The sequence below is a fragment of the Podarcis liolepis genome, assembly GCF_965112155.1.
Source record: "Podarcis liolepis genome assembly, chromosome: 13".
NCBI lineage: Eukaryota > Metazoa > Chordata > Lepidosauria > Squamata > Lacertidae > Podarcis > Podarcis liolepis.
Window position 1 is genome coordinate 3,197,517 of NC_139573.1, and position 14,196 is coordinate 3,211,712.

The window sequence follows — 14,196 nt, forward strand, 5'->3', positions numbered from 1 at the left end:
GAACTGTAGTTGGGTTGAGGGTGCTGAAGGCAAGGAGGAAAAAACCCCAGAGTTCTCTGGCAAGGGATTCTGGGAGCTGTAGTTTGCTGAGCGTGGTGAGGAGACCCTGCTGTTAACAGCCAATCCCTCTTCCCAGGGAATTCTGGGAATTGCAGTTCTCTGAAGGGAATAGCGGGGGGTCTCCTCACAACTTTCAGCAGCCTTAGCAAACTACAGCTCCCAGAATCCTTTGGGGGAAGCCATGGCTGTTTAAAGCGGTATCACAGCGCTTTTAACATGCGGCATGAATGCAGCCTAGGTGGCTGTTGGCCGGATCCTGCAGCCTGGATCTTTTGATGTTCCTGTTTGATAGGGAAGTCCCGCCCCCTGTTTAGGGAAGCTTTTAATGCCTGATGTTTTATTGTATTTTTAATATTTTGTTGGAAGCTGCCCAGAGTGGCTGAGGAAACCCAGCCAGGTGGGCAGCGTAGAAATTATTATTATTATTATTATTATTATTATTATTATTATTATTATTATTATTATTATTGCAGGCAGCTGTAGGAAATGAGTATGGAAGCCTGGACCTCCTCAGAGTAACCCCTCTGGACAAATTTTCTTTAAAATATATATTTTTAAATTTAAACCCTACCTTTTCCCCAGGATGGGGCTCAAGGCAGCTTATGGATAAGAATACAGGATTGCAGATAAAGTTTGTCTGTATGGATATTGAAATTCAATTTTGAGGGCCAATTCCACCCCTCCCCAATAGTGGAAAATGATCTTCACCCACGCACCCAACATTTATGGCAAAATTTAACCTCAGGGACACCTCCGCAGCAGTCTCCCCCAACCTTTCGTTCCCTCCAGGCATCAAACTACAACTCCCATTATCCCTGACCGCTGCCATGTTGGATGGACTTGACGGCAGATAAAATTTCCCCCAGCATCTGGAGGGCACCAGGTTGGCAAAGGCTGCTATAGGCCCAGGGCGATTTAATATATGTGTCCGTCCCAGTGCACTCTGGAAAATGTCGGCTGGCGAGGACAAGATAATACGGCTCGCCCCAAACTATAACTCCCAGGAAGCAGGATAGTTAAAAGCAACGGGAGCATGGCAGAGGTGGGTCTGATCCGGTGGGAAGCCGCATGCATTCATATAGAATCACAGAACCTGGAAGAGACCCCAAGGATCATCTACTCCAACCCTGCGCAACCACAGCTAAATTCCATTGGATCAGGTCCTTTGATAAGTAGCGCAGGGCGGCAGGGTTCACCTACCTTTAGGTAAAGGGTAAAGGGACCCCTGACCGTTCGGTCCAGTCGTGGCCGACTCTGGGGTTGCGGCACTCATCTCGCTTTACTGGCCGAGGGAGCCGGCGTACAGCTTCCGGGTCATGAGGCCAGCAGGACTAAGCCGCTTCTGGCGAACCAGAGCAGCGCACGGAAACACCGTTTGCCTTCCCGCCGCAGCGGTACCTATTTATCTGCTTCTTTTGAACTGCTAGGTTGGCAGGAACAGGGACCGAGCAATGGGCGCTCACCCCGTTGCGGGGATTCGAACCGCTGACCTTCCGATCGGCAAATCCTAGGCTCTGTGGTTTAACCCACAGCGCCACCCGCGTCCCCTTCACCCACCTTTGGGTCGGCCCAAACACCAGCAGCCTCCTCCTTCCCTTTCCGTTGTTGTTCTCTGCACGAACGGCCGTTAACCTCCGGAACTGCCTGCCACAGGAATTCCCAAGAGAGTCAAGAGAGAAGGCCGCGCTTTGAATTGCGGGCGGGCGGAGGAAGAGAGGGGCAATGTCAGGGCAGAGAGGCAGGATCCGTGGGCTTGTCCCGAGAGAGTAGCTCAGGTCAGGAGGGTGAAGGGGCACTTGTGGTTAGCCCCCTCCCTCCCTCCTTCTCTCCCTGTTTTTCGCTTTCCCGCTCTGCCCTCCCTTTCGCTGCTCTCTTTATATAGCAGAGGAGGAGGATGCCCCAGGGCGAGTCGCCAGCCCGTGAAAAATCCTTCTGTCTTAATCTGCAAATGCCCAGTTCTGCCATCACATCAGGGAGCACGCAGGAAAGGGAGACGCTCCGAAGTTGCCCCAGCCGAACTGAGCCGGGCATGGTGCCAAGCCTTTCGCCTTTCCTTCCCCCGTCCCCCAAAACTCCCCCTCTGTTCTCTCGGCGTAGGATTTCCCTTCGGTTGCAAGTCCCCCTCCTCAGAAACTCAGCCGCCTTTCCGGCAAACTCGTCTTGGGAATTCCTGTAGCGGGGAGTTCCAGAGATGATGATGATGATGATGATGATGATAATTTATTATTTGTGCCCCGCCCATCTGGCTGGGTTTCCCCAGCCACTCTGAGCGGCTTCCAAGAGACCAAAAATACACTAAAATGTCACACATTTAAAACTTCCCTGAACAGGGCTGCCTTCAGATGTCTTCCAAATGTCAGGTAGTTGTTTATCTCTTTGACATCTGGTGGGAGGGCGTTCCACAGGGCGGGTGCCACCACCAAGAAGGCCCTCTGCCTGGTCCCCTATAACTTGGCTTCTCACAGTGAGGGAACCGCCAGAAGGCCCTCGGAGCTGGACCTCAGCGTCCGGGCTTAACGATGGGGGTGGAGACGCTCCTTCAGGTATACTGGGCCAAGGCCGTTTAGGGCTTTCAAGTTCAGAACCAACACTTTGAATTGTGCTCGGAAACGTCCTGGGAGCCAATGTAGGTCTTTCAAGACCAGTGTTATATGATCTCGGCGGCCGCCCCCAGTCACCAGTCTAGCTGCCGCATTCTGGATTAGTTGCAGTTTCCGGGTCACTTTCAAAGGTAGCCCCACATAGAGCGCATTGCAGTAGTCCAAGCGGGAGATAACCAGAGCATGCACCACTCTGCCAGACAGTCCGCTGGCAGGGAAGGTCTCATCCTGCGTCCCAGATGGAGCTGGTAGACAGCTGCCCTGGACACAGAACTGACCTGCGCCTCCATGGACAGCGGTGAGTCCAGAATGACTCCCAGGCTGCGCACCTGGTCCTTCAGGGGCACAGTTGCCCCATTCAGGACCAGGGAGTCCCCCACACCTGCCCGCCCCCTGTCCCACAAAAACAGTACTTCTGTCTTGTCAGGATTCAACCTCAATCTGTTAGCCGCCACATCCATCCTCCAACCGCCTCCAGGCACTCACACAGGACCTTCACCGCCGTCACTGGTTCTGATTTGAAAGAGAGGTGGAGGCCTGCTTGCATTGCTCAGGAGCTGGAAAACCCTGGCCTTCCATGTCTCCTCCTAGGGGATGCAGGCAAACGCCTCTGCCCTCTCTTCCGCGGGCTTAAGAGTCCGACCCCCTTCTCCTGGTAGGGACAGGATCTGTGGGGCCCTTTGCCCCCTTCCTCCTCCAGCTCTGCGCTCTTCAGGCGGCGCTGTCTTCCCGTCTGTCGACACCTCCTCCTCCAGCCGCAGGGGGTTGAGATGGATGACCGTACGGGTCCCTTCCAGCGTCCTGCGGCTTTGCGGCAGCCACACACGCCCCCTCTCCCATCTGCCTGCCAGAAGTGGCGGATCCCGTCTCGACGCCTCCTTCCCGCGTCCCGCTGGGCTCTTGGCTTCGCCAAGAGAGAGACGAACCTTTTCTCTAGGACACCAAATTAAAAAGAGCTCCCGGTTCGCTTTGCTTTCCATTGCTTCCCTCTCTAGTCGTCATCCTCGTCCTCTTTGCCTCCCAGTTCCTTCCTCCCGCGTCTTCCGGAAGGATGCTTGGGACGCAGGCAGGAGTCCAACGGGTGCAGCTAATGCGCACAGTTTTGCCTGGGGAGGAGACACCACCTGTGGAACGCCTGCTTTCTTGTAGAATTGTCCAGATGGAAAGGGGACCCCGAGGTGCCATCTAGACCAACTCCCTGAAATGCGGGATTCCTGCCCACAGCCGCCCGTGGCTGGGCCCGAACCGCCAACCTTCCGGTTAGCAGCCAGGCGAACTGACCCTCTGCGTCACTGGGAAATGATGTCACACACCAGTTAAAGGCCGTAAGAACCAAAAACAACAACAGCAAGGACCCAGGAAGCGGGTTAGGGACTCGATCCTGACTTTGGAATCAGCACCCTTGGGAGAAAAAGCCTCATAAAAGCATATTTATTTCATTTTATTTAAAAGCGCTTAGCATTTTTTAGCATTTCTAAGCGGTTACACGAGATGTATCCGTTCATTAAATTTCTACACAGTCATACCGGGAGTCCGTTCGGGTTCCGAAATGTCCAGGAACCAAAGCGCAGTTTCCGATTGGCTGCAGGAAGCAGCTCCTGCAGCCAATCGGAAGCCCCGTCAGACGTTTGGCTTCCGAAAGGACGTTCAGAAACCGGAACGCTCACTTCCAGGTTTCAAGGTTTGTTCGGGAGCCAATTTGTTCTGGAGCCGAGGCGTCTGAGATCCAATGTACGACAGCATTTGAGAATCACAAAGGCAGTTTGCAAAATAAAAATGCGCAATATAATAACCAGTGCTTTTTTTCTGGAGGTATGCAAAGCCCACATTTTGTGAATCTTTGTACAGTCATACTTCGGGTCACAGACGCTTCAGGTTGCGGACCGCCGAAACCCAGAAGTACTGGAATGGGTTACTTCTGGGTTTCGGCAGCCGAGCATGCGCAGAAGCATTAAATTGCACTTTGCACATGCACAGAAGCGCTAAATCGTGCTTTGCACATGCGCAGAAGCGCTAAATTGTGCTTTGCACGTGCGCAGAAGCACCGAATCGCAACCTGTGCGTGCGCAGATGTGCAACTGCGTGTTGCGAACGTGCATCCCACACGGATCACATTCGCGACCCGAGCGTCCCCTGTACTTTTGTCCATTTGCTGTATTTCTTTCCCTCAATTTGAACTACAAAACGGTGATTTTTCTCAAGTCAAAACGAGAGTACCCCCAAACATTCTCTTTAGGAAAAAAGCACCGGCGATAGCAAAGCAGGACAGTTTTTGCAGGCACACAGATTTCTTAAGAGGCCCGTTTCCGATTTAAAGATCCGGCGAGTTGCGAATAGAGGAATTTGGTGTGGCCCTTAAGTAAGTGAGTTTGTCTGCCCTCTCCCTGGCCGCTGTCCCAGGGGGGTTAAATGGTAATGAAATTTGGAAAGGGAGCCCCAAATGTCATCTAGTCCAATCCTCATTCTCCGATGCAGAAACCGCAAGCAAAGAATCCCTCCCTCCCAGGTAGTCCATATGGTTCTGTTATCCATTTCAGGATCTAACCCACCACCCACCCCACCCCTCCCAACCCGGTTCGTCTCTAACCAACCTTTAATTTCACAGCATCCGGTTTCTCTATAATTCTGTGTCATATATATAAATTTAATATATATATATATATATATATATATGCTTTTTTCGGTGGGGGGGAAAGGAAAAATAAAACTATCCCAGCAACATCACACACACACAAACCCAGGAGAAAAAACAAAACCTTTAAAAAACGAAAATTGTTTGTATTTTGCTAAAAGAAAGAAAAGAAATATTGCTTTTTTCCCTTTTTGCTGAAGCAGACGAGAAACGAAACGCAAAAACCGATCTCTTTTTTTTCTTGATCTTTCTCTCTCTTTTTACCCCCTTGTCCCATTTTTCTTTTTTCTTCTTTTTTCTTGCTCTTAGGTCCGCTCACGAAAAAGCGTGAGGAGGTGTCAACTAACAATCCCTCTCCAGACGAAGGTATTTTTCCTGCATGTTTCACAAATCTTGCTTTTTTAAAACAAAACAAAACAAAACAAAACAAAACAGAAACAGAAACAAAATATTTTCCTTTTTTATTTTTGGTTTTGGTTTTTTGGTTTTTTACTTCTTCTTCTTTTTAAATATATATATATATTGATTAAAAAAGAAAAGAAAAGAAACCAGAACAAATGATATATAAACTTTTGGAAAAAAAGCAACCCTCCCCCTCCCCTCTTTTTTCCTTTTTTTGGGAAAGCGCACCCCCCCCCCTTTCTTGTTTTCCAAAATCATCACAATTTTCGCTTCCTTCTTTCTTTACCTTTTCCTCTCTTTTTTTTCTCCTCCTTTTTTTTGGAAGGGAAACAAACAATAACAGTATCACCCCGTGCTAAACAATCCAGCTAGGGCCAGATGATTTACTGAGATTTAGAAGACTTTTTATTGCAAAGGGAAGAATTTCATTTGGGATTTGGGTGTGTGCTTGTATTTGTGGGTGGGTGTGGGGTGTGGGGAGGTGGTTGGTGTCCCCTCTGTTGTAAACAAAATGTGCCCTTCTTCCCTTATGGGGTATCCAAGAGCCCGTATAGAGTCCCTAAGTGGGTTCCCTATTGGTAGGAGAAAATAACAGAGGCCAACCAGAGAATATTGAGAAGCAAAGCGGCTAGTAAGCCTGATCTTTATTAAAGCTGTTGCAACAGGGTGCTCCCCTTACACGCAGGAAAGGAGGAGAACCCAGAACCCAGGTGTGCCCGCCCTTATATAGACATTTTAAATTGCCTGCCCTGGAGTCCAAGACCACCCCCAGAAACATCATACCTACATCACAGAAAAGGCGGTCTACAGCAGAAATCTGAGCGCATTGTTTACCTCCTGTCTGGCAGGTTATCTGATAATGCCTTATCTGATTGCCTTTCCTGGTAGTCTGGCCATTCCTTTGAGATGGTGATTTCCCAATTCCTGTAACAAGGAAGGTTTCCCCCCCCCCATCTCCTCCCTCCTTGCAGAGAAACATTTGGTCAGTTTGGGAGTCAAAATGGTTTCAGGTCGGTCTTCCTGTGCTGATCTATGTACGTGTTTGGTTGGTGAACGTTTATTATATATAGAAGACCTTAAATGTTATTATTACACCATCAAACCAAACCAAGCTTTGGCCTGTTTCCCATAGTCCTCCTCACTCACAAATTCCACAATAAAGTGGCTTTATTTTTGGTGAAGAAAAGTCCACGGGGGGTTATTTCCCTCCCAGTTTCTGAACTTGGTAACTTTTAATTCATTGTGAGAGAGGAACGGGCTTCATGGGACGGGATTCTGGTGTTCTCTGGTTCCCATTGTTTTCTTGCCTTTTCGAACTTAAAAATATATATATTTGGGTTATTTTCCCCCCAACCAGGGTGTCCCTTAAACAAGCCATCACCACCCCTTCAAAGTCCCCAGTTGTGAAAGGGGGAACATTTATTGTCACTCCCAAACAGAAAAAGTTGCTCTCCTCCCTTGTTTTCTTGGTCAGCAGCCGAGAACGGCTTTCGTCAGCCGGATGTCGATGTACTACAACTCCCATCAGCCCCAGCCAGCGTGGCCCAATGGCCAAGGGAGGATGGGAGTTGGAGTCCAACGAGACCTGGCTCCCCTCCGCCGCTTTGCACCCGGGCGGCATGGGAATTGTAGTTCAGGGATGGCAAGAAAGGAACTAGAGAGTGAAAGAATTGTAGGTGCTTTGACTGTTTGGTTAACAGGATACGGCCACAGCTTCTCGTAAGAAATGTTGCGTATTTGGGAGAAACGCAGAAAAAAAACAATGCCTTGTGCCATTTTCCCCATCTAACCCAGTGTTACCCGTTCTGGCTGGCAGCATCTCTCTGGGTCCTTGGCTGTTTCCTTTTAAAACGGAGACACTGTCGGGGTTTGAACCCACAACTGTCTGCATGCAAAGTGCTCTAGCACCCTTGAGCAAAGGGGTCCGACCCCCCAAAGCTAACCGATAAATACTTTTATGCGATAATTTCACCGATTTAGGGTGCAATGATGCGCCCATTTAAAGACCAAACAAGTTAAGAATTACCGTATTTTTTGCTCTATAAGACGCACCAGACCACAAGATGCACCTAGCTTTTGGAGAAGGAAAACAAGGAAAAAAATATTCTGAATCTCAGAAGCCAGAACAGCAAGAGGGATCGCTGCGCAGTGAAAGCAGCAGTCCCTCTTGCTGTTCTGGCTTCTGGGATAGCTGCGCAGCCTGCATTCGCTCCATAAGACGCACACACATTTCCCCTTACCTTTTAGGAGGGGAAAACTGAGTCTTATAGAGGAAAAAATACGGTATTTTCCTTTTTTGCCCCGCTCAGCAGTGGCCTTACTGTTTTTCATCACCTTTTGCCCCCAAACTATCAGACGTTTGTGTTTCGGGTGACCCTGCGGAATTATATCTCTCAGCGTTTTGGCCCAGCAGTGAATTTTCGTGAAATTTTCGGAGGAGAAAGGGGAACGTCTCGCTGAAAATCCATCTGCAAATATCTTCCCTCTCTCCCCCTTTTCTTTTTTTGCAACCACAACCCTTTATTTCGCCAGGACTGGAACGGCGCTGCTGAGAGTTCTAATTTGAGGAAAGAAAATGCAGTAAAGGGTTTGGGGGTTTGTGTTGTTTTTTAAAGGGTCTTGCAGCAAATTATTACGCAGAGGGAGCAGGAACTTGGTAGACTGGAATATTTTGGGTTTATTAGATGGAGCGGAGAAATTGGACTCGTGGGTCCTGGTGTACGCAGAGGGTTATTTCGTACCAACAAGAGTCCAAACTGCAACTCTCCCCCGGGTATTTTAATCCCGTGTAGGAAAAGAAAAACGAGCCGAAACGGTGGGAAATCCTCTGCTGTTAGCAAAATTTGCACACCGGTTGTGGTTCCAGCCTCTTTTCAAGGCTACGCAGACCGTTTTTGCTCGTAGATGAGCTACTGGATACCCTTAGTCCTCCGATAATTTGCCCAGTCCTCTTTTAAAGCCATCTAAGTTGCTGGCCACCCTGTGGCAGAGAGTTCCACAGGTTAACAGCGCTTCAGGAAGAAAGGCTATCTTTTATCTGTCCTGAAACTTCCAATGTTCAGCTTCATTTAATGTACTTTTAATCTCTTGTTGGAAGCTGTCCCAGAGTAATAAATTATTATTACTATTATTATTATTATTATTATTATTATTATTATTATTATTATATGCCCTACTGCCACGAGAGAGGGAGGAAATAATTTTCCTTGGGCCATGCGTACTTGATTTCTATCATGTTGCCTCTTAATCGTCTTTCCTCTCCATGAAAAAACATCCCAAAACTTTCTACAACCTTTAAACTGACCTCAGTTTCCCATTTCGTCCAGATCTCCGGAACTGTGGTTTCAGAACAAGCCAGTATGTCAAACCCACAATTTGGTTGTGGTTCAGTTTTAACAAACCACGGTGTTTCCAGGAAACCGCAGTTTGGATGTAATGGGGTTGGGGGACTGTGGTTAGTTTAAGAGCGGAAATTGACACTTCCGATCTCTCAGAACCTGAGGCTCGTGAACGCCGAAGCCTTTGCGTGTGGTTTTTATTGTCATAAAAACTAGGCAAATGGAAGCGGAGGAAAGAAGACAAAGCATAAAAAGAAACGCCTTGTTTCGCACCCACTGCCACACTTACTGATGGTGGCAGAATGAGGCGGTGGAACAGTTTCATTTTACTTATTTAAAATTTACACACTGCTTGCTTGTAAAAAAACAAATAAATCCTAAAAAAAAACAAGTTTACAAGGAGAAGAAAACAATAAATTTGCAAGGAAGAACAGTAAAAAAAAAAACCTCTTTAAAACAAACAAAAACTAGCAATAAAGTAAAAACAGATTAAAATGTACGTTCTACACATCTGTGCAGGCTTGTCTGAACAAAAATATTTTTTTTAGCTGGCCCCGAAAAGAGCCCAGCGAAGGCACCTGCCTGGTGGCAATAGGCAGGGAGTTCCAGAGGCTAGGTGCTGCCACACAAATAGATCAACAAGGGTTTACCCGGGGTGTAGAATGGGCTGCACTGCTTTAGGCTGAAAGAGAAGGGCCACATTTTTTACAATCTTCTACTAGATTGGGGGGGGGGGGTATCTTAAAAAAACACCTCCCTGCAAGTAGAAATCTGGCAGAGCAGGGAAGAGAAGACACCGGTTATCTGAAAAAGACTCCCTGCATGGGGAAACCATGAAACAGTGCCTGCTCAGGATTTTACCATTCAACTAAATAGAGTTTGGTGGAGTTAAAGCAGGGAAAGAATTTGGGGTTCACCATATACTTTAGAACCCCTTTCTTGTCCCATCCTGTGGCCTCCTCTCCAAAATAGGGAAAAAGAGAATTTCCTCCTCTGGAAAGCAGAGGGGGAGGAAAGAATCCCATCTCTTGCGGGGGCGCAATTAGTGCCAGCACCGTCCGTTAAGAGTTTGGGTGTCATCTTCGACACCTCCCTTTCCATGGAGGCGCAGATTGCAGCTACAACAAAGGCGGCATTTTTCCATCTCCGCCAAGCTAAGCAGTTGGCTCCTTACCTCTCTCGCCCTGACCTCGCCACTGTGATCCATGCAACCATCACCTCCAGACTAGATTACTGTAACTCTCTCTACGTGGGGCTGCCCTTGAGACTGACCCAGAAACTCCAGCGGGTGCAGAATGCCGCGGCAAGACTCCTTACGGTTTCCTCGCTACGAGATCACATTCATCCAATGCTTTACCTGCTTCACTGGCTCCCGGTCGAGTACAGGATCAGGTTCAAGGTGCTGGTTTTAACCTTTAAAGCCCTATACAGCTAGGACCCTCATACCTATGGGACCGCCTCTCCGGGTATGTCCCATGGAGGACCCTTGCGGTCTGCAAATAATAACATCTTGGAGGGCCACAGAGAGGTTAGGCTGGCCTCAACCAGAGACAGGGCCTTTTCGGCTGTGGCCCCGATCTGGTGGAACGCTCTGCCACAAGAGACCAGGGCCCTGCGGGACTTGACATCTTTCCGCAGGGCCTGCAAGACAGAGCTGTTCCACCAAGCCTTTGGCCAAGGCACAGCCTGACTCCCTCCTTTGGCAATCTTCACAGAACTCCAGCCCAATGGTTGCCATCAATTTGATTTGAATTAATTTTATAATGAAATGATTTTAGAATGTTGTACTATTTTATTGTTCTTCGCCACCCTGAGCCTGGCTTCGGGAGGGCGGGATATAAATAAATTATTATTATTATTATTATTATTATTATTATTATTATTATTATTATTGAATTAGTCATAGAATTAAAGAGTGGGGACACCAGGGGTCATCCAGTCTAACCCCATGCAATGCTGGAACTACGGCTGTTTTGTGAGCTAGTCCAGTTAGTGAGCTAAGATTGTGACCTGCGTTGTTCAGCCGAAGAGTACAAATTTAGAAAATCCTGGTCTGAAGACAAGGCGCACCCTTCTGAACACTTCCTGCGTGTGTTCCTGAGCACGTGCAGAGTTTTTCTTTCTTCCTTCCTCCCGTACCAATGCAGCCATATTCTGGCAGTACAGGACAGGTGTTTATTTCAAGTATCCATTTCTGCATATGTTTCCTTTATAAAGGAAAGGGCTCCAAATTGCTTATTATTTAAAACAGCAACAACGTTTCAGAGGTGTAGGTTAAAACCAAGAACTGAAACGAAAAATGTAACTTAAAACCAGTAAAACAGCGGCATAAAAGCAAATGAAATTAGGAAATCAGAAAAAACGAAGGCTGTTGCACGGTCTCCTGGGTCAAGGAAAACCTGGGCACATAATAATAAAAATAATAATACATCTTTCTTTCTTTATCCTTTTTATTTCTTGAATTTATAGCCTGCCGTTCCTCCCGGAGGGTCCCGGGGCTACAAACAGCGATGCAATTGAAAAGCAAAATGCAAAAGCCTTGCAGAACAGGTGGAAACGTTCTAAAAACAATTGCATCTAAAAGCAATTACAAGCTAGACTCTGCCCCCAAAGCAATTCCAACTAAAAATGAGGCTTCTAGTTCAAAGATTTTGGCGGCGCCTGGGACCATATTTCGTACCCAGCACATGTCTGAACGCGGGTTTGGGACATGAATGGGACGCGGGTGGCGCTGTGGCTTAAACCACCGAGCCTGGGACTTGCCGATCAGAAGGTCGGCGGTTCGACGGGGTGAGCTCCCGTTGCTCGGTCCCTGCTCCTGCCAGCCTAGGAGTCCGAAAGCACACCAGTGCAAGTAGATAAATAGGTACCACTCCGGCGGGAAGGTAAACGGCATTTCCGTGCGCTGCTCTGGTTCGCCAGAAGGGGCTTAGTCATGCTGACCACATGACCCAGAAGCTGTACCCCGGCTCCCTCGGCCAGTAAAGCGAGATGAGCGCCGCAACCCCAGAGTCGGTCACGACTGGACCTAATGGTCAGGGGTCCCTTTACCTTTACATGTCTGAAGCGAATGGCGTTTGCTGCTTCAGGTGGGGCCAGAGCGAAGGTGGGGCCAGAGATCTGGAGCCATATTCCACCTGAGGAAAAAGGTCTTCAAAATCAAATATCCCTGGGCTATTTATTTTTTTCCTTTTAGGGCAGCTGACACGGCGTTCGTTTAAAACAACGCCACAAAGCGCAAGAGGATACAGCAGAGGATTCAGCGTGGAACGGGTCCAAATTCAGAGCGGAGGGCTGTTTAAATGCCTTGGAGGGAGATTATAGAATTGTAGAGTTAGAAGGGGGCGCCGGGGTCATCTAGCCTGACCCCCCGTTTATTTACCTATTGTTCGTTTCGTTTGGCAAAACGCGCCTACCGCTCGATGTTGAGGAGAAGGAAAAGGTCTCAGAGCGGCTTACAGAAAGGATAAAGTGATAAGAGGATGGGTAAAAGCAGCTTTTTAAAAAAACATTTAGGAATAATGGACGAAAGATAATTCAACATCAACAATAAGCTAAAAAAACACAGATTAAAACACGTGTCAACAGCCTACGTGTCTTAAACAGCCTTGCCTAAACTAAAATGTTCAAAGCAGGCACCCCAAAAAGTGTGGAGCCTGACATCAAGTTGCAGGGAGTTCCAAAGTTATTAAATTTGCATCCCGATATATATATATATAAAATAGCATATCTGTTGGGGAAGACTTCTCACAGTGGCGAGCCAGATGGGAAGCTTACAAGCAGGACTCGAACACAGGATCTGAGCCTCGTTCCACCTGCTGTTTCCTACTGGTGGTAGAATATAGCCATTGCAATTATTATTATTATTATTATTATTATTATTATTATTATTATTTAATGCCCTTCATCCGAAGATGTCAGGGTGGTTCACAAGATTGAAATACAGCATAAAAGCACAAATAAATAGTTAAAGCAATAGCCCCTCTCTCCCACATTTAAAAATCTATGGAATATTAAAAAGACACAAGCCGGCTTGGAGAGGAACGTTTTCGGCTGGCCCCTAAAGATGTCGAATGAAGGTGCCCGGCTGTCCAAAGCCGTCTCCTCTTCCGTGAATTGGTCCAGTCCTCTTTGAAAGCCATCTAGGTTGTCTTCCTGTGGCAGGGAGTTCCATAGTTTAACAACGCTGAACGAAGCATGAAAAAGGTCTTTTTTTAATCTTCCAACGTTCACGAGTTCCAGTGTTGCCAGAGAGGGAGGCAAACTCTTTCTCGGTCTCTATGCAAGGCCTAATTTCATAGATTTTGGCTTTTTCTCTGAAACCAGAAATTCCCAAACGCCACAACCGCTCCCCGTTCCCTCGATCATTTGGGCTGGCCTTTTCTGGACCCTTTCGCAGCTCTGGTTTGCGGGTTGCCACCGGCAATCTGTACGCCAAGCAAAAAGAAGGTCGGCAACATATTCATCTCCCCACTTTGCAGCCCCCTCCCCTCCTGCGAAACATCTGGCAAACAGCTGGACCACGCAGAATTTCTCCTCGAAACACCCAGAGCAGGGCGAGGGCTCACCGCAGCAATCCTCAACCGGGTGCCCTCCAGAACCTTCAAACATCAGCGCCCGTCGGCGGCGCCTGCTGGCTGGGGTTGATGGGAGTTCCGGTCCAAAATATCTGGAAGGGGAAAGGATGGTTTACTGTATCGAAACGACTCAAAGGCCACCCAGTGGTTTTCACGGACCTGCCAATCTTCACGCAACAAATAACCATCAAGTTGCATGGGAATTGCAGGGATCTTTGGCCCAACATGGGTCTCGAACCCACAACCTTGAGATTAAGTGTCCTGTGCTGTAATTAACCAGTGGAACTCCCTGCCACCAGACGAATTGTCCCACAAATGGAATACACCTTCAAATCAGGATCGGAGAAATCCGTGGAGGAGAAAGAGAGGAATATCCGCGGCTCCTGGCCAGGATGGCTGTGCGCTGACCTCCACGGTCAGCGGCAGCGACGCTCCTGGATTCCAGCTGCCGGAAACCGCAGAAAGCAATTGCGGGTCTTGTGTTCGAATCCTGAATGCTGGCTTTCCCACAGGTTGGCCACTGTGAGAACAGGATGTGCCGTCGGCCTGATCCTGGCATTTCTAAACATTGACTAGAGCGGGTGGGA

General features: G+C 48.1%; 1 protein-coding gene across 2 annotated transcripts in view; it reads left to right on the plus strand.

Annotated features, from left to right (window-relative positions):
* The window catches only part of NLGN2 (neuroligin 2), a 67,652-nt gene that overhangs the window by 30,081 nt on the left and 23,375 nt on the right, over positions 1–14,196 (plus strand). The window contains exon 3 of one of the 2 annotated variants that reach the window (XM_083472589.1): positions 5,602–5,658. The exons of the other annotated variant lie outside the window; for it this stretch is intronic. Coding sequence (XP_083328715.1) covers positions 5,602–5,658 — 57 coding nt within the window. The remainder of the gene's footprint in view (positions 1–5,601; positions 5,659–14,196) is intronic. 2 annotated transcript variants of the gene reach the window in all.